The 20,566-nt window shown below is 42.3% G+C and overlaps 1 protein-coding gene across 3 annotated transcripts in view; it reads right to left on the reverse strand.

The window, feature by feature from the left end:
* LOC125022458 overlaps positions 1-20,566 on the reverse strand; it is a 72,475-nt gene that overhangs the window by 7,529 nt on the left and 44,380 nt on the right. For all 3 annotated transcript variants that reach the window (XR_007114457.1, XM_047609129.1, XM_047609130.1), the window contains exons 11-14: positions 8,870-8,913; positions 3,493-3,686; positions 2,277-2,347; positions 870-1,027 (exon numbers count right to left, since the gene is read on the reverse strand). Coding sequence is in view for 2 of the 3 variants with exons in the window: in XM_047609129.1 (XP_047465085.1) it covers positions 870-1,027; positions 2,277-2,347; positions 3,493-3,686; positions 8,870-8,913 (467 nt within the window). In the remaining variant the exon portion in view is untranslated. The remainder of the gene's footprint in view (positions 1-869; positions 1,028-2,276; positions 2,348-3,492; positions 3,687-8,869; positions 8,914-20,566) is intronic.

Here is a 20,566-nt window from a genome sequence, read left to right on the forward strand (position 1 = left end):
CCTAACACATTATTAAATATTGCCTTAAACCTTAAATATTGAACTTAATTCTACTTTGCATCATTGAGTTGTGCTTACTTATCCATATGATAAAATTACTTTGTGAACGTCATTATATTATGTTGCAGTTCTAGTTGATTTTTTTTCCTAAAATTTTATGAAATTTAAATTTTAATTTTTTCAATTCAACTCAATTCAGCTTTATTTCTATAGCTTCAATAACAATACAAATGGTCTCGAGATGCTTAAGACAAACTAACTAAAAAAATAAAATAACATTCCAAAATAAGGAATGAATTTTTCATACAGAAAAAGAAAAGAAAGAAATTACAGAAGAGTACATGTGATGTAGTAATTAATGTAGTTTAATGCCAAGTACTAGCCGTAACCGTATTCAAATATTACTGGACCGTAACCACACACAGTCAAACGTTTGGACAGACCTTCTCATTGAATTGAATTAGAAGGTATATTTAGCTCATATTACATGTTGTAATTCTAATTCACATCATTAAATTGTCCTTAATTCGTTTAAACCATGTCAATACATTGTGATTCCTATCTTAATTTGAAGCCTAAAATCAGACTGTCAAATCCAATTATTAAGGGTGGATATCTTCATTAAAGGGAACTTTTAAGTGGCAATGTAGTGTAAGTTTAAGTGTAAGTGCGCCTAAGTCCATGTGTAAGGGTGATCTAAAGCATGACAGAGACTACATCAGTGATTGGATTTAAAAAGTATGGCGACAGAGAAGAACTGGACAAAAGCAAAAAAAAAAAAAAAAAAATGGAAACCAGTAGGCGGAAACTAGATGCAGAGTTTATGTTTGCATCCATTGCAGCTCAGTGAGAAGCAGAGTGAGACTCACGGTGCCTGGAAGAGATAAACCCTCCAATCGGCAGTCCGCAGGTAAAAGACGTTGGGTCTCTTGCTGTAGTCTGAAGCTTTCATGGCCAGAGAGTGGTGGATGGACACAGCGTTCTTCAGGTCCTCGTCAGAGAGCTGCTTATCAGGCCTGTACTCCCCCTGACATGAGAGAAAGCAACGCTGTGATTAACACTATTAGACATGGACGTGGACAGGGTTTTATTGGAGCAGGACAAAAGCAGGACAAAACTGGATAGTGGGGGGCAGCCACAACATTAAAACCACTGATTGATCTGAGAGTGTAGATTTGTATTGGCATCTCTACCACCAGCGTGTCTTGTCTTAACCTAATTTCGTTCCTCTCTACACTATGTACTCTTATACGTTAAACTGAACCGTTTCTGTTTGGCACACACTTTTGTTTTGGATTTTCTTGGACCTTTTCTGTTATTTTTCCACGGGTTTCAGTTTTGAACTTGGTGCGTTCTTCCTGTTTTACTTTGAAAGTCTCTTCTTATTTTGTGTTTAGCTTTCACCACATCTGTACAAGGACTAATCCAATATAAGGAGAAATACTTTTTACAACATAAATGCTTCCCTTGGGCAAAATTATTAGGAAACATTGCATTAATTTCCCTTGCTATACAGATGACACCCAGCTATATATTTATTCATAAAACCAGATTAATATCTTGAGGTTCTGCTCAGGGTTTCTTCCTGGAGCTTCGTTCAGACTTCATGCTGGATTTGTTTGGACTTACTTGGATTATCCTGCCTGATTTCTGCAGTAGCTATTGTTTTCATCACCATAAGACCTATACATGGAATTTATTCTCTGGTTTTATCCCTGCCACTAGGAGCAGTGGGCAACCACGCAAAGTGCCTCACTCTGGCTCTGGTTCTCTAAAGGATCTTGACAGAATTTAAATTGAATTAAATGTTCCTCAAGTGTGTGTCACATTTTTCCCTTCCCTCTGGTGTGCTGGCAGAGGTTGTCCCCTTTCCAGAGCCCGGGCCACCGCTCCGTATGGCTCCTCCACACGGCGCCAGGACTTGGCTCCACGAGGGCGTTATGTCACAACAGCTTTGAGACCAGTAAACAGGAAGTGCAAGCAACTCCCTTGGTTGGATTTTGTCTTGGGTTGTTACTACAAAGCTGCTTGTGCTGGTATGTAACTGGTGAATTATTTTATATGTGTATGCCTTTTCGTTTGGTTTCAATCACCAGGGAGATAAAGATTCAGCTTGGCATGCAAGTCAAGCAGGATGTTTATGGAGATGCAGTCGGCCATTATTTGAAAGGCTGAATAATGAATACCAAGCAGAGGCTCCTCACGCGGCCGTTTTAGACTTGTAAATATACATATGATGCACTCACACGCTGGATGATTAGATGTGAGAAACGTACTTTTTGCAGATAGAGAATCAGCCCTTTCAGGATGGCATAGAACGTCTTCCACCCTCTCTTCCCTCTCGGTGCTGCGAGGAGGAGAAAATGTGTTAATGCGACGTTGAATATGCAGTTAAATAATCATGTTTTTTTAACCTGTTATTTGGGAAACATCATTCATGAACAGCTCCCTCGAAAACACATTTTCTGCAAAGTTTTGGGAAATTAGAGCGTTGATACCAATCAGCCATAACATTATGACAGATTAAGTGAACTCTGATTATCTGGCTAGTATGTCACCTGACAATAGGTGGAAGATACACTCCCGGCCACTTTATTAGGTACACCTTGCTAGTAAAAGACTGGACCCCCTTTTGCCTTAATTCTTTGTGACATACTTTCACCAAGGTGTTGGAAACATGTGCAAATTTGCACATCTATGATGCAAATCTCCTGTCCTACTACATCCCAAAGGTGCTCTATTGGATTGAGATGGTGCCAAGAAAATATCCCCCACACCATTACACCACCACCATCCGTGCTTTCATGTTGTTTACGTCAAATTCTGACCCTGCCATCCGAATGTCGCAGCTGAAATCGAGACTTGTCAGACCAGGCAACGTTTTTCTAATCTTCTATTGTCCTATTTTGGTGAGCATGTGAGAACTGTAGTCTCAGTTTCTTCAGTATCTTCTTCAAGGTTGGATGTGTTGTACGTTCAGAGATGGTTTTCTGCATTTCTTGGTCTGCCACCAGTCTGCCCATTCTCCTCTGACCCTAGAGATGGTTGTGTGTGCATATCCCAATAGATCAGCAGTTTCTGAAATACTCAGACCAGCCAGTCTGGCTCCAAAACCATACCACATAGTGAACATTTTGTCCTCGAAGTTGATGTTAGAAACGGGAAAAAGTGGAAGGATTTGACTTTGTTCTGGACAAATATGTCCACCTCTCAACATTACGCAGGACTTAAAGGATTTACAGCTAACGTCTCGGTGCCAGATACCACAGCACACATTCAGAGGTCTAGAGGAGTCTATGCCTCGATGGTGTCAGAGGGACCTATACAGTATAAGTTATGGCTGATTGCTGTATAAGAGGCATTTTTATGACAGGTTTTATTTCTTAGAATAAAAGCTGTACATCAGTGGACATAAAATAAAAGCCTCTACACGTATAAGCGGGTTATGAGTTGCTTGTCCTATCTAAATCTAAACCCTGACTCGACTCGTACTTCTCTTTCCGTCTGAGTCGGCATGGACTTTGCGGACCAGGAATCCGTTCTTGTACAGCAGCGTTCCCGACGGGTGCGTCTCGTCCGACAGGGACTTCCCGCTACTGGGCACCCTCTTCATCGACCTGGATGTGTTGGACTCGCACAGGCTGTCTCCGAGCTCAGAGAATGACTTCCGCAGCTCTTCCTCGTCACTATGGAGACAAAAGAGGGAGAAAAAAAAAAACTGATTCCATGGTGATCAACACTTATGTGTCATGTCTCATTAGCAACGTGAATAAACACATCATCATTCATCCTGTCCATTTGCCTCGCACTCTGTGCTTGTTACCCAAGGAACAGCACAGGACAAGAGGTCCCGAGACTTCACACATGAACACATGAGTAATATCGCAGCCCTGGCAGACATTTACAAAGCATCCTATCACTGGAGGAAACCTGAGTGAAGTTTGAAGTTTGCCTTTCCTCTCCGAGCTCCTCTCTCCTTGATCACAGCGTACCTCAGGAAAAGAGTGACACCATCTATTTTGTTCCAGCTTTGAGGTGAAAAACAGGGGCATCTTTACCCATAGGGTTCCTCACAACAGGATTCTCCTCACTGCAACAAAATATGAGGCTTTAAAGACTTTTGCTGCAGCAGAGGAGGTGGAAGATTTCTGTTTCCATACGCAACGTCAGTGGCTTTTTTTAAATCTACAAACTTTGGAGTCAGAAGCAAACATGGAGGTGAAGCTCTCAAATCGTTTTATGGCACAAAAGGAGGAGTTTGTTTTCCCACTAACAGATCTAAATGTTTCCTGCTCACTATTCGTTAACCTCCAAATGCGCTAAAAATTACAGACCTCGTATTAACACGAGACAATCCAATCACATGTGTCCAGTTTAAAGTGCAGATGTGAACATACTCAGGACACGTTTGAGATCTTAGTCCACATGTGTGAGTTGGTCTGGGACACATCTGACCTCATTCCTTTGGTCCTGGGTCACATTAAAGACGCCTACTCAACAGGAATGATCTGTGGAAGTTAATCTCATTAATTGAGAAAAAAAAATACACAAACACTAATAACCCCCACGTCTGCTCCTTAATTAACCACCTCAGGCCCTGCGTCCTCATATGTGGACGTTCAGTTTTAGCTTTTATCGCAGCTAATTCTGCTCCATTTAAACCCATTGTCCTCATTAGTGGACGCTTTAGTCTGCCATCTAGCGGTAGCAAAGATTAAAACATATTTATTTACGCTTGTTAATGTTTCTAGTTTGATATGACTCGTATATTTAACAAATTAGCATTTTTTGCTTTTTAGCAAGTGCTCATTTGAGGACATTGAGACTTCATTGTTTGCAATTCTGTCATGCAATTCTGTCTTCGTACAGCCATGTTCAGGTATTAAAATAAACAGTTTTATATTTTGTCACACATTGGTGACTTCTTCATAATATAAATAATGAAATAATCCCATTGTCCACATGTGAGACCCCCCCCCCCAAAAAAAATACTATTTCCTGTTCAAAGATGATGCTTAGTTTTTATATGTCTTAGGTCCAAATAAAAGCTCAGGTCTCAGGAGGTTAAAGTGAGTTTTCAGCCTGACAGTTGTCGCTGCTGGATCAAATGTTTTTGTGCATGTCGCTTATTAGAAACGAGCCTCGAGGAGCCATCTTTGAAAAATGAGGACCACGACGAGCTTCTGAATCTGGATAACAACTCTCATGTGAACTGTGAATGCAAATTTACCAGACAAGCTCAAGTTTTTTCTTCTTACTTTTGGCTAAGCTTCCTGATTCAGTTTTTTTACAACAAATTTGTATTTTGCATATTTTCTTGTCGTCAATTTTTAGTCATGCTGTAAATGTGAAGAGCATCATTTGATGTTGTACACATTTTCGTTTAAACATTCAGATCACGGACAATGCAGCGTTAATCCCATTCTCGTCAAAATAATCCCACTGTGTACATCTTTTAGTGTTTTTAAAGGGATTTGTCACATCAGCAGCTGATCGAGGCTTCAGGCTACAGTGAGTGCCTCTGCATCTGCCCGGCTAAAGGTAACACAACAACTCCACTTGTTACCTCACCAGGCGGCACCCATGCAAAAGTTCAACCTGAAAATAGAAAATGGCTGCATGCCGAACCTCCCCCCCGAGACCACACTATGAGTAACCAACAGTACATAACAGCAGTTAACCCCATGCAGAAAAGAGAGGCAGAGACGGAGCCAATGAGCATCTAGCCTGTTGCCTGGTAACTGCCGGCCTGCCTGAATCCGTCTCTACACAAAGTAGAGAGGAGATGGAGAGCGGGGGGATGGATGGATGGAGGAGAGAGATAGAGAGTGGTGACAGAGATGGAGGGAGGGAGGGAACGGGAGAAAAAGACAAAGATGATCCTTCTCAGATGGCAGAACAATATCAACAATGGTGTGAGGGAGAAGTGGAAGGGGGAATAGGAATAGGAACAGGAAAGGATGGGAGACTGTAAAAAAATGGGAAAACAAACGTGAGAAAGAAGGAAAAAGAAAATAAGGATAATGAGGGAAAAGAGAGTAAAAGAAAGGAAAAAAAACGTGGTAAAGCGGGGGAAAGGGAAAGTGTATAAAATAAAGAACATGATGGCAGAGAAAGAAAGGAGCATTCAGGAAGAGAGTAAAAACACTGGTAAAGAAGGGAAGGAAAGGAGAAGAGTAGAAGGGGAAATGAAATGGGATGAAATGGACATGGCACAATGAGACATCAGAGAAATAAAAGACATACAAGGGAAATAAAAGAAGAGAAGTAAAAAGAAGAAGGAAAAATGGCAAAATATGAGGAAAAAGAATGGAAATAAAGGGAAAGGGAAGGAAAATGGAAAGGAAGTGTGAAGAAATGTGAGGAAAGGAAAATCAAAGGATTTTTTCGAAGGAAAATAAAGGAGAGAAAGGAAATGAGAGGAAAGAACATTAAGCATTAAATCTAGTTTGTAAAAATCTGGCTACGGCAGAAATAGAAGCAGCAGCAGCAGAAGATGAAGCAGCTTTCCCAAAACAATCCACCAAACAGCTAGACTGGACACGCAGTATGGTTTTAATCAATAAAAGACTCGTTAATGTCAATGTGGCGCCAAATCTGCAGGTGAGAGGTGGCCGCAGCAGACAATAGGAGGACGGGATGATTAGAGGCACGGAGGGAGGAGAAGAACGGGATTAGGCTTTGCCCATCAAGTCCTACAACGAACCGAGCGCCCCCGTCATTTTCAGCCTGTTTCTGTCCAGGGACGTGTATCTTCCTGCATCTCTGACTTGTTGTGTCTCTCCTTCGGAGCACAATATCCACCACCACCAGCACCACCAGCACCACCACCACTCCCTCCGCTATCCACCCCCGCCCGCCGAACGAGGAAGCATGTGTGCACTGTATACGTCCGTGTTGAATGCGAGCGGAGAACATGTGGGTGCATCCAACTGCACCGCCGAGAGTGGCCGCGTCTTTCTCTGCGAGGGTGTGAAATAACAATCCGCCGCAATAACATGTCCACGCAAACGCACACCTGTAACAAGACGCCACAGTTTGTAGTCATAAAATCACAGCAAGCAGTTTGTATCAGCGTCTGAATATGACACCTCTAACGCAGGCCTAGAGCAGGTTTTTTTTTTGTGCCTCAATCTGGGAGTAAATCATTAGTGAATCAATGCTGGGCCGACCTATATATAGAGAAGGACAGAATATAGACACAAACAGAAACAGAAGCAGCCTCACACCTCATCTCATTGCAATATACATTACAATGAGATGAGATGCAATGAGGTGAGTTGAGAAATAAGGAAAGATAAAATGAGATGGAACAACATACGATGAGATGAGATAAAATAAGATATAATGAGATAAGATTGAATGAAAGAATATAAATAAAGAATAAAGAATATAAAAGAAAAGATAAAATGAGATGAGATGAAACAAAATACAATGAGATGAGATTCAAGAAAAACACAATATGAGACACAATATGACAAGATGTGATACGATACAATAGGACATGATGAGAAAATTTGGAAGTAAATCACTACCAAATCAATGGTTGTCCAAGCTACACATAAAGAAAGACAAACTGAAACACCCTCAGAGGTGACATGAGATGAGACAAGATACAATGAGATCACATTCAATAAATTAAGACAAAATGGCAAAATATGACAACATGCGACAATACGATACGATACGGTATGGTACGATATGATACAATGAGAAAATCTGGGAGGAAATTACTACGAAATCAATGCTGTGCCAAGCTATTTATAAAGAAAGACAAATTGACACAGAAGCACCCTCAGAGATGAGATGAGACGAGACGCAATACAATAAGACAAAATATGGTAGGACGTTACAATCTGGGAGTAAATTACGGTTAAATCAATCCTGGGCCAACCTACCCACATAAAGAGAAGGATAAAATATAGACACAAACTGAGACAGATGCAGCCTCAGAGTCGGGACAGAAGACAGTGAGGTTTATTTGTCAGTCTTAGTGAAAAAGTGTTGAAATATGCATCAGCTAAACCAGCAGGGAGTAAAAGTGGCACCACGCTCCACTTCTAGAGCATAACTCCAGTTCACCGGCTAAATGAAGTATAAAAAATATGAACGTGTTGCGATTCGAATTAATTTTGTTTACAGGCGGATTACACGTCTTAAAACGGACGTCTGTTCCCGCCGGGCCTCCGGAGCGGTGGCTGTGTTTAAATAGCTGTCTATATGTCAGAGGAGATGTTTGAACTGGATTGCCTGGCTCTCTGCGGATCTCCTCCTCAAACTGCTCCTCTGACCACTTTTTATTCAGCTGCTCCGGGAGCACTGCTGCTGCCGCTGCTGCTGCTGCTGCTGCTGTTGCTGCTATTTTTGGAAAGGTAGTGGGAGGCTGTGGTCACACCTTTGTACGGGATGCAGGTAAAGAGCCATTTAAACTCGCTGTCTCTCCTCCCGTTTCATTTTCATACGCGCAGAAAACGACGCAGTCAGATACGTGCGAGTGTATCCTCTGCTCGTATTTACATGTGCACTTTGTCTCTCCGTTGCCGTGTGCGTTCGCTGCTGGGAGGAGGAAAAAGCAAAGTGGTAGCTATGGAGTCGTATCCATGGTGCCGTAACTATGGCAACAAAGCTTGGAAAGCTAGTGACTTAATTGGCATCTATGAGACACTCTGGAGCTGTGATCCAGAATAGCAACCCTTGACACACTAATGTTTCCCTCACATGGCAGACAACACTCACGTCATTATTGAGGATGCAAACAAGTTAATCAATACCTCTTATTGTTTCCTTGCCTCCTGTGCTTTAGTGTGCGTGCACAGAAACGGTAGGCAGAAAATGAAATTAAAGCAGTTTAACAATGACGTGTACTCACAGTGTCCACTGCAGCTTCTGGTTCTTGATTGAGTTGTACAGAGCCTGCAAAGGAGAACAAGACAAACATGAGCCGTGTTCAGATTTGATCAGCTGTTACGAGGCACATTAAACTTTCATTGTGTTTGTGTGTGCGTTTTTATTTTGCAGCAAGCGAGCGAGCCGCTCCATTCAATATATTATACTCATGAAATGTCACCCGCTTTGCCTGAGCTGAACTTGTTTCCCCACCACACAATCCATCAATCATCCAATCAGTCGGCCGCCACCCCGACATCGATAACAAAGCCATTATTTAACCAAGAACCCAGCCTGTCGATAAATGGAGGAGCGAATCGATCGGGCAATAAATAATTTAGATGCAATGACCGTCTCAAAGCTAAATTAAGTTACACTTTAGATTCAGGAAACAAGTCGATCCGCCTCCACAGTTAACTTGGATTTTTGTTGTTGTGGTTAAAACTGTTGATTTGATCTCAGTTTTATACGACATGTGTTTTCATGATACATTTTATAGCCTTAGGAATTTAACTTAAATAATATACACAGACTTATGATTAAATAAGACAATACGATATGATGAGACGATATAAGATTACAAGAGAGATGAGATGTAACGAGATGAAATGAGATAAGATAAAACAAGTTAACATACTGTGAGATGGAAAGAGACACAGGAAGACATGATAAAACAAGACAGTACGATGTTATGAGATGAGACGAGATACGACAAGCTGAGATGATCTTTTATTGATCTCACTGGACCGATGTTTCCAGTGCTGCAGAGAGAACACAGAGCAATTAAGTAACTGCATAAAAATGAAGAGTAAAAACGCATAATGCTTTCTTTTTAGCTCGTAATGGTTTTGTTGTTTATATTTTTCTTTCTGCGAGTTCAGGATTAATTCTGTGATGCTATGTTTCTGAAGCCGTCACGTCATATAGTATTTATGGAAGTAATTATTCAGGAGAAAGTATGTAATACACTGTAATACAGGAAATGTGGTGGTGTAGAGGTTGAATGTTTTTAAATTTAAAATATAAATGCTAAAAGTTAAGCTCCTCCAGTTTTACAATTTATACGCATTATTCGTATAAAATCAGTGCAGGGGTGGTTTATGGGTAAAATAACCAAACGCCTACTGTCTTGCAGCATCACTTCGAGAAGCACTGTAAGCGTCTGCATGTACTCTGATTCCTGCAAACTCTATTTAGGTCATGCTTATGTTTTCTCATCTCTAAATCCAACTTCATATCATCCTTTTTTTTGTGGGTCATTGTTTCCCCTCTTAGTGGAAACACTCTTTTTCTCTCATTATCATAAAAAACAGACTTTGAAAATAAGACAAGAGAGAGTTTAATGAGGGAGCTGGTCAGCCGCTGGATCTCAGCTCTGAGGGGCTTCAGAGACTCGGCACAGCTGGTTTTAACTCCCTGAAACTCTGCAGTGACGGTCGAAGACCTTTAGACTCGTTCGGCGTCCCCCTGCGCCAGCCGAATGTGAGACGGCAACTCCTTTTCACAGCCGATCCGCTGCAGAGGAGCAGCGGGGACGGCAGGAAGCCCCCGGTGTTAAAGGCTTTCGGACAGATGTGACAGCTGCTGCGTGATGGAGGGGACACTAACAACCCCTGAATTCCTCGTAGACCAATACAACGCTTTCTCATAATTGCCATGTGTGTGTGTGTGTGTGTGTGTGTGTGTGTGTGTGTGTGTGTGTGTGTGTGTGTGTGTGGGATGGGGGGGACGAACCTCGCACCAGAGCTGCACTTCTATTGCACTTCTTTGATTACTTCCAGCCTCTCGTGAATATCACTGCCTTGCATTGTGACTTTTAGTCAAACGAAATTGGATTTATAATGGGCTTTGATTCTGCGTGGCTAATCAGGTTCATTTCCAGCGTGTTCTTCTTTGAAACCGGCCCTAATCAGAAATACTTCCAGAGCGTCATGAATATTAACGACCACTACAGAGTCGGTTCTGTCTCATTCGCTCTACTGTCAAACGCCGGCGTTCAAACTCATGCATTTTAATACTGGAGACAGAGAGATATACAGGCGAGCTCTTCCGGAGTTTCAAAAGCAGAAGACAAACTGCTTCTGTAGCGCAAATCTGGTCGACATCAAATATTAACAGTGAATTTGTAAGCAGGGGAAATGCAGCGATCTGTCTGCAAGTGAGGAAAACTGCTTGACGTTCAAAAAAATCGGGCAATGAAACAAAACGGAGCGATTCAACTATTGGCTATAACAGGTGACAATAAAGGATTGGTGATTATTTAGAAAAGACAAGAAAGAAGTCAAAAGATGAGAAGAGCGAGTCTGAACAACAGCAACTGGAATAGACTGGTATTTAGTCTCTAATAATAACTTATTTAAACTTATTTCATGTACAAATTCAAATATAAGTTTGATTTAAGTGACACATTTGGAGCTGAGCTTATTCGCTGTTCTTATTCCCCAAGAAGCTTTTATTTTGAAGAGAAGAGATTGCAAGGGGATGAAATTGAATTAAATAAAATTATAGGAAACTACAAGAAAGTAAAGGAAAAGTAAGGAAGTGGAATCATGAAAAAGCAAAGTAAATCTGAGGAAAGGACTTGAAATTAAACACAGGAGGAATCGAAATAAATGAAATTAAGTGAAAGGAATGGAATCCAAAAGCAAAGAAGCTAAAGGAAAAGACTAATGGGAATCGAAGAAAGAAAAGAAAGGAATAAGAAAAGGAATCAATAGCAGAGAAAGGAAAGGGAACTAAAACATATTGCAACAGAAATCATTCAGATGTAGTACGAAGAAAGTTCCTCTGACGAATGTTTCCCTGAACGATCTGTTTTATGTGCACCAACTCCTCCTCTCCGTGTAAATCCTGTGAGAGCGCTCTGTATTAACAGCACTGACTGTAGATGGTGAATAAATCAATCGTTGGTTCTGCCGGGCTCGCTGAGGCGAGGATGGGCGTTCGTCACCTTCACCTACTTGATTAATCAGCGTCACCAAAGTGCCAACAAACAGGAGCCATTATCCTTGTGGGCTTTAAACTGCGACGCTGCACTCAGCAACAGTAAATCAGACACTAAATACCAACAACAGCTTTCAATGACAATGAGATGTCATGCAGTGTGATGTTGGGTGTAATGTTGGGTAAGGTTTACACTTGTTATGACATGTGTTGCTTAGATAATCAACAGTTTTCGATACCTTCCTCCTCTTCCGGGCCTGTGGGTGGTTCTGTCCGTCCTGAGCCTTCCCCAGCAGGTCTGGGAACACCAGAGGTTTGAGAGAACGGGAACGCGGGGTTCTGGGGTAGCGGAACGGGTCCATCATCCTGAAGTCCCGGCCGTAACGCACGGTGCAAAGGGAGCGCGAGCGAAAGCGGCCTGCTGAATGCAAGCTGTTCACGCCAATCATAGTCGGAGGGGACTAAAAAAAAAAAAAAAAAAACACCGCTGCAGGAACTTGGCTTGCTTAAAAAAAAGTTGAGAGTAAACGAGTTTCTGGATGGAGTCCAAGAGGCTGATGTGCCAGCAGACGGCTGCTGGAGGCAAATTCGCGCTGTTACGGAAAGTAGCCGACGATCAGCGGAGGAGGGAGGCAACACATCATCAAGAGGCTGTCAGCAGAGCGTGCTATCAGCAGGCATCAAACCGGAACAGCCTGGTCCCTGGATGTCCTGATCAACGCTCACCATGCCGGGACGCCCACCTGATGCTGAATTATTGATAACGCGCCCATGTATTATACATCCGACGGGGAAGGTGAGAGTCTCTTCTGCAGGTGTGACAACTTTTCCCGTAGAAATAAACGTCTGACACGGGAAGGACGGCCTCGCTCCTCGGTCTGAGCGAGGAAACACAGCGCACCACGGACGGCAGAGGTGTGAACGGAGCAGCCGGCGTGAAGCGGATGGGTGCGAAATGGGGAAACGAAGAGGTAAAAAAAAACAAAAAAAAAAAACGTAGGATGAGCTCTCTTTGCACTTACAATGGACACAAGCACACAGAAGAGATGGAGATAGAGCACAGAGACGGTGGGTGGTGAGGGTTGCAAGGAGCGATAACCGCCCTCGGACTTCGGAGCAGAGACTCCAAAGAGCGCCCTCGATTTCGTCACAAGCCCGGAGGTGCAAGCAAGATAAATTCACAAACAGGCAAAGGAAAAGCCGAGAAAGAGCGGAGTGAACGTTCCTGTTGCTCCCGCCGTATAATGGACACCATCAGCTTTACAGCCACAAAGCTGATTGGTAGATTATCTGCCTCACTACTTCTTCCTCCTGCTCTCCGAGGTACGCTGTCATTCCCTTCTCACCCCCGTTTTTTTTCCTCCCCTGCGATCCACTTCTCTCAGTCAGTATGTCCCCTCACACTCTCTTCTCGCTGCTTTCAGTCTCTTCCCGTCGCACATTCGGCGGATGTGGGTGTTTGAGGGGGGAAGAAAAAAAAAAACCTGCCATCCTGCCGCCGCTGTCTTTCATACCTTTCCTCGCCTTTTGTTTCTCGATTCCTGCTTTTTTTTTGTTTTTTCCTACCCAGGTCCTCCTTTCTTCTCGGCTCCCCGCTGTGGTGGAAGAGAAGGAGGAGCAGGAGGAGGAAGAGGAGGAGGAGGAGGAGGAGGAGGAGGAGGAGAGGAAAGGGCGAGCTGGCTGCCTGAATCGCGCAACGAAAAAGAAGCTGATAGGGACGGTGCTTTCTCTCTCTCTCTCTCGCTGCCTCCGTCTCTCTCTCTCTCTCTCTCTCTCTCTAGCTTCGTCAATGCGTACCTCCCTCCATCCCTCCCTCCCACCTTCTCTCAGTCATTGCCAGCAAATCACCATCACCCAGCTGCCTCTTCCATACATGCAGCACACACATGCCGGCAAGGTTATACGCACTTCTTTTTAAAAATATACTCGCAATTCCAATTAGTATGCAGCGGCGGTCTAGTGGGAGAGACAGGATGAGGAGAAGGAGGAGGAGAAGAAGAAGAAGAAAAAGAAGAATCGGCAGCACGGGGTACAATGAAAAAAAAAAAGGTGTGTATGCCCAAGTCCACTGCTTCTAAAATTAAAGGAGCAGTTCAATGTTTTAAGGAGAACGGTTATTTAGCATATTTCATCCACCTGCATCCAAAATGTGAAAGGTGCTACCTGGATAAAACCCTGTCCACAAATAAAGCATTTCCAACGTCTTCCATCTCTTTGTAGATGACAGCTGGTCACTAGTGGACGTCCCAGGCTCTGTTTAACTAGCTAGGTATCTGGAGGCGCGGATAAAAAAGGGCATAAGGCGATGCCACTCTTTAGCAGCTGGAGCTCTCCACATCCACCTGTCGCCCTTTTGTCTTTTTCATAAATGAAATAAACTCTTTATTTTTGTAACTGACTGTTGCCCTCAAGCCTGGTTGTCACAATATTTTGGGTTTGGGTTCTGGGAGTTAAAGAAACAGATTGGAAATAAATTGCTAGTGCAGGGATAGAGCTAGCTCTTCTTCTATTTGAAAAAAAAAACACACACATCGCTTCTGAGGTCCAACGCTGCGGTTCCATCTGGGTTGACCGAAAGATGCTTCAAGCCCGCGTCCAAGTCCAAGTATCAGGTAATTATGATTCAATGATTAGGGCAGTTATAGACCCCTTCACAGCCTACGTCACAGTGATGACACGGCATTAGCTGGAGGCAAAACAGAGGGAAGCTTGAGGCAACGCTGTCACTGTCAACCACAAAAATGTGTCTCGCTATATTTTTGGGGCCGAAAAAGACAGAAAAAGCAAAACTTGATGCATACCAGTCACTGCCAGTCGTAGACGACTTTGGTTGAACGCGATAAAAAGAAAGGATTGGAGCGATCATCAACAACTTGCAATTTTGAAGCGCACATTTGATATCAGGTAAGATTAATATCCAATACATTTCACATTTTACATTTTGTAGCCTGGATAATGTTATGGGTTAGACTAAATTGCAACTGAAATAACGTTAAGTTTATCATTATTTGGAGGCTTCTTGATACATGCTAATGCTAATTGCGAGCTAACGCATAGTTAGTTGTATGCTTCAGGGGTGTCCAAGCTTAAGTTCCACTTACTTCTTGTAATATCTTTGTTGGAGAGGCTTCACTTGATAAAGACAGACTAGACTTTGTCCCCTCTGTGTCCTCCTTTGGTGAAATCTTCCATCCAATGAGTGAAGGAGTGAAGGAGTGCAGGGGTCGATGAATATAGTCCCATCAGTCAACGTTTTAAAATAACACTCGCGGTCTCAGAGTGAGTGTTTAGTATATTCTCTAAAATATGCATTTTCGACGTCCATTCTTGCCAAAACAGTCAAAAATATGCTAACTGCCATTTACAGGCTGTAGCATTTGAGATGTTTTGCCTCCAGCTAAGCCCCGCCCCTCAAAAACATCGCACTGTTTACAAACAATGAGGGATTCTTTAGTGACAACAACTAGATACTTACCTGTAATGTTGTTTCGATTAACAATTAACTAACAATCATGGGTTCTCAAAAGACAAATCAATAACCAGCAAAGATGTCAAAAAACACATCTGTTATAGAAAAACTGGGATTTTGCAGATCAAACGAGGACGACTGTAGAGTTTCTTGTAGACGTTTCATCAAAGTCTTCAGTACCAAAAAACTGGTGGGGAGTTAGGGTTCACAAGAAGAAAGAGAGGACCATAACATTTGAGTTTCAGTCAGGTAAATATTTTTAGAATTAGACTTGGATGAAACGTTTTCATAAAACTCTACATGTCCTAGTTTCAGCTTGTTTTTTGGATGAGCCATGGAACAGTTGGCCACGTTGCAAATATTTCAGTTTTTTTTTTTTTTTTGTTATGTAGTGTGTATATAATTCAACTGTTTTACATGTAGTTAGGTAGCAAGGCATGCTTTTAGAACCGGAGTCAATTGTCAGGCAATGTTTTTTTTAACATACTGATCTTGTGTAAAGCTTAAAGTTTAAGCATCAGAATTACATTTCGGAAGGAAAAACATGTTTCCTCATCATGTAAAATGAAGAATTAATACCATTTTAATTCATGTCATCAGCTTGAATAAACACTATCCCGTTATATGTTCTACCAACAAGAGTAATTATCTCACTATATTCACAAACTTCCTTTTAGTCCACTCAAAAGCCTCTTATAAACAGTATTTGTTTTTAGATGCTTTTTTCAAAAGCCCACACACATATACAAGCTATCAAAGCACTTCTAAGTGATGATCGAATTAATTATCTTAATCAGATCAAACTTCAAAAGCGACCCGACATAAACACTTGTGTAAGTTGTGACCTATAAAGGTCACAACCAAAACCTGAATGAGGCAAGAGTTTCAAATTCCTATCTGTGATTACAGTTAAGAGAAAAATAAACAGAAACCTTGTGTATTTAGGCAAACGGGAAGCAGCAAAGTAGAAGCAGGTGACAGAGAAAATCGAGCGTCTGACTGAAAGCTTTGCTTAAAAAGACAAATGAATGAGGTGTTTCCCCAAGAGAGACTGGTCGAAGAGAGTTATTGACTTGAAAGTGAGTGACAGAGACAACGTGGAAAATAAATGGAGCTACAGGAGTGTGACCTACCATTTAATCACCGTGTCAATCAGAGGCTATATGGGCATTGACTGGGTGGATTTTAAAGAGAAACAAGAAGGATATCTTGACGCTGGATGGAATACATTCATTTATCTCACAAAATTCAGACGACTTGACAATAAAACCGCGTTTTGATGCATTTCTGTCAACTTTGCCAAACACAAGGCTCAGTTGCTGCTGAATAAACCTTCTCAGGTCAGAAGCAGATTTGCATCCCCCGGCGCGATAGATGATGTTGATGTTGATGTTGGTTTGGTCTAAAAAAAAGAGGGATGACATGACTGCTCCTCAAATGTGAAGCCAAAGCAAGTGGAGCTCCCCCTGGTGTCTGGCTGCAGTATAGGTCATAAGCTCCGCCCCCTCCATGTTAGCGGATGGAAGTTGGACTGAACTAAAATCATTTAATCACCATTTTAGGTACTAAATATAATGCTCAAGTCTTCATTTTTCTGAGAAGTTTTTGCTGAGACGCTATTTGACGCAACAAAAACCACACATGATTGACAGTTGTCATTCACAATTACTGTGTAAAGTCGGGAATAAAATAAATAAATAAGCGCAGTGTGTAATCCAACACTTTTTTGTAACTGGGGAAGATAGAGCAGAACCTAGTATTAATCAAATAACAGTATTAGCTCTAGTCTAGAGTTTACCAGCAGTGTCCTCTCTCAGTTTCAGCATCTAAACTTGGTCAAATATTTTCCATGAATCCTTAATTTAAAGAGCTGAACTTCTGTCCTCCTTCTCAGCCTCACGGTCTTTGTTAAATATAAACCTCAAACTCTTGCTGTCTGTGTCTCTGCTGTTAAACTCTGCACAAACCAAAATTTCATAAATAAAAAAAGACAGTTCCTCCCGCATGACCAGACTCTGTCTTTTGACATCAGAGTGGACATTTTGGTGAGCTGAGATGCAAGTGGTGTCCCTCCCCGCGGGCGTCCGCGACTCTTATCAGGAGCAAGCTGAAAGTAGCATCGGGCAGAGCCGACCCCTGACTTGCAAAACCCAAACAAGCTGCATCGAGACGACAGCCTGTTACAGGAGGAGGTAAAAGCTTCGGTCTTTGTAGACGCCCCCCTCCTCCCTCGGTTTGAGGGGAATAAAGGTGACATTTTTTCATGCCCTCTATCGTTTCTCCCGTCTCCCTCCCTCACCCCACTCAATATTTCACATCCCGTCTCTCCCTCTGGCCCTCGCGGAGGTCCAGACAGCTTGGGGAGAGGGGGGAGTGCTTCCACAGCCACATGTCTCTGCTGACCGAAGCAGCTGTCTCTTCTTCACGCTCCCCGCCCTTCACCTTCAATGGCTCCACATTTAATATTTATTTTTAGAGGAAAACTGTGCGAGATTCAAACCAATCAATGTCTGTTTCTGCTGCTCTGGACAGCAGGTGTTGAAATAAAAAGGAAAATGAATTTTCCTTAAAGGACCTAAACCACTGAAAACCTGTATTTATAGATGTGCCAAATCAAAGAAATGACTAAATCATCTGAGATCTATATGGATGTGTGTTTATTTATGCGCCTCGGGGCAGCACCTACAGATTTGTGTTTACTGAAAAAGACAGCTGCACTGCTTTACTTACAGCTGATCTCTCTGCAATGAAACCACTTAACGCGAGGGTCTTAAAGTACTGACCTCAGGCAGATTTCTGCGCCCACCCATAGACTGTTTCTTTGCAAAATAGAGGCATTAACAATCTTCTGTTTATTTTGCATTTCACAGATGAGGCTGGTGACATGTTACATGTCTTTAGTCCATCTCTCTGTCTGTGGCGCAAAGTCCAGTTTCTCCCATTTAAATTAAATTAAGTTCTTAGCTTTTTCTTTATATAAATTCAAATAGAAACACTAACTGCAAATCTTCAGAGTTTAATGGAAGAAAAATGAAGCATAACAAATGCTGCGGCCATTTTAATCGAAGCAGGACCAGACGAGTTAAAATTGAAATCTCCCAGAGCTGCTAAATAATCAAAATGAAAACCATCGTCAAAAAAACTAAACAAAAAAACAACAACAAAGGAATGAAATATTTATTTGGAATTATTTTCATAATGTAGCAGTGCAAATATTTGTTATATTTCATGTTAAATGTATAATATATATTTCATTTCATATTTTTTTGATGTCTCCTAAAATCCATTCTTTCATCCATACATTTTTGTCTATTTTTACAAACTTTTAGCTGCAACTCTTCCAAGTTTAATGGAAGAAAACTGAAGCACAACAAACGCTGCACCCATTTTAACTGAAGTAGTGCCAGGTCTGTCTCAAAACGGCCGAGTTAAGATATAAATCTCCAAAAACAAGGAAATAATTTAAATTGGAAAAAAAGACAACACTCTGTGCAGCGCGTGCCAAAATAGAAGCAAACATTTCTCAGGGAGTATCTTCAGCTGCGGATTAACGTGGCCGTGCAAACATTTGGTACTATTTGCGACAGCAGGACGCTGCATGTGGGCTTGAGTGAAAATAAACAGTGCCTGTGTTTTCAGTGAAGCTCTTTCGTGCGGATACCTCAAAAACGGGATCGATTTATCGGGCTCCTCTAATGGCAGCAATGGAGCGACGCGCAACCTTATTTACATGGCGCCTGAAATGTTAAAATGTTGACCAACAGCGCACAAACTCCAGAGACGTGGAGGATTCATTACTTTTTCATGGAGTCTAATGTAACGGCCTCCAACCTGGAGGAAGAAAGCCACCCTTCTCTATGAATAAAGCAACATTACTGAACGCGCAGGGACGCAGGAAGAAGAGGGTACGAGTGCTGGCTCACCATTGAGCATGTAAATATTAAAAGAGGGGAGCACCGATTCTCATATGGCCCCAAATGAACGTGAATTTCAGACAGCACTGCTGCAGGAGGTTTGCACAAAATCATATATTTCTCCCCGTGCGCAAATGGCTGCTTCTGTCCTCTCACATGACCCGCTTGTCTTCGCCCCGGCTGTTGAGGCACACGAGCAGATTTCAGACGCAGATTTCACAGCGAGGCCCAGGCCTGAAAGCGGGAGACACGTGCGAGGGCGATTTTCGTCTCCCTTCAATTCGCGAAAACAAATAAGTCATCCGTCTTTCCCCTCGCAATCGATGCCGGCACGCAATCGATAACATCAGCATACCTAATTACTGTTTGAAGAGCGCGGGTTTTCGGCTTGATTGAGCTGTACAGCGCTTTCATTTCAGCAGAATTCGTTTTCCTGCTCGGCTGCGGGCTGGTAACCTACTTCAGTGCATCATTAGCTTCCACTTCAAGCTTTAAGCCCTGAGCGGTGTTGAGGAGGGAGAGAAGAGAGAGAGAGGGAGAGGGAGTGGAAACCTGTGAGCCTCATAATAAAGGAAGAAAGTTTGCTCTTAAGCAAAAGCTCGGGCCGGTAGCCAGAGCCTTGAATTCAGCAGGGAGCTACAGTGGCTCTGTTCTGTTCCGTGCAAGCTGCTGGTGTGGAGAGGTAAAGGAACACGGAGCTGTTATGGAGGCTTAAAAGCTCCCTGTGGCACTGGGACCAAAAGTTTTAATCTTTTCTCTTTGTAGTAATCGGCCAAATGCTGAGCAACTCACAGGCGTATTTAGTCCAAACGCTGCAGAACAGTAAAAAAACGCTGATATGGGCTGCAAAGCCTTCGACGGTAATAAGAATCACACAAATCATAAAAATGAGCTGGATTTCTTAGAGATTAAAAACAAAATAATTAATCTGACTTATTAAAACAATATTTCGGGTGGGGATATACACTTATTTGTTGGTTATGTATGAAGCTGCAGCCACTTACTGGTTAGCTTAGCTTAGCGCAAACACTATCCAAAGAGAGAAACAGCTAGCCTAGCATTGCTAAAAGATAAAAAAGCAACCTATCCAGCACCTCTAACTTATTTTCTGATTATTAACATTGCACAGGTCTCTCTCAAGTTTTGAATTCAGCTTGGAGTGAGGTTTTATTTTCTACTTTGGGGGCGTGGCCTGATTCATAAGCAAATATCCTGCGTTGTTCGTAGACTATAAAAATAATAATAATGGTAATAATACATTAAGTGATGAAGTGATTACCAGATCATGGACTTCCACTTCCAGATCTTCTTTGGCGAGTGCACATTTTCGTGCATTTGTGGAAGGCGTGGTTAG

Source organism: Mugil cephalus, chromosome 16, assembly GCF_022458985.1.
Source record: "Mugil cephalus isolate CIBA_MC_2020 chromosome 16, CIBA_Mcephalus_1.1, whole genome shotgun sequence".
Lineage (NCBI taxonomy): Eukaryota > Metazoa > Chordata > Actinopteri > Mugiliformes > Mugilidae > Mugil > Mugil cephalus.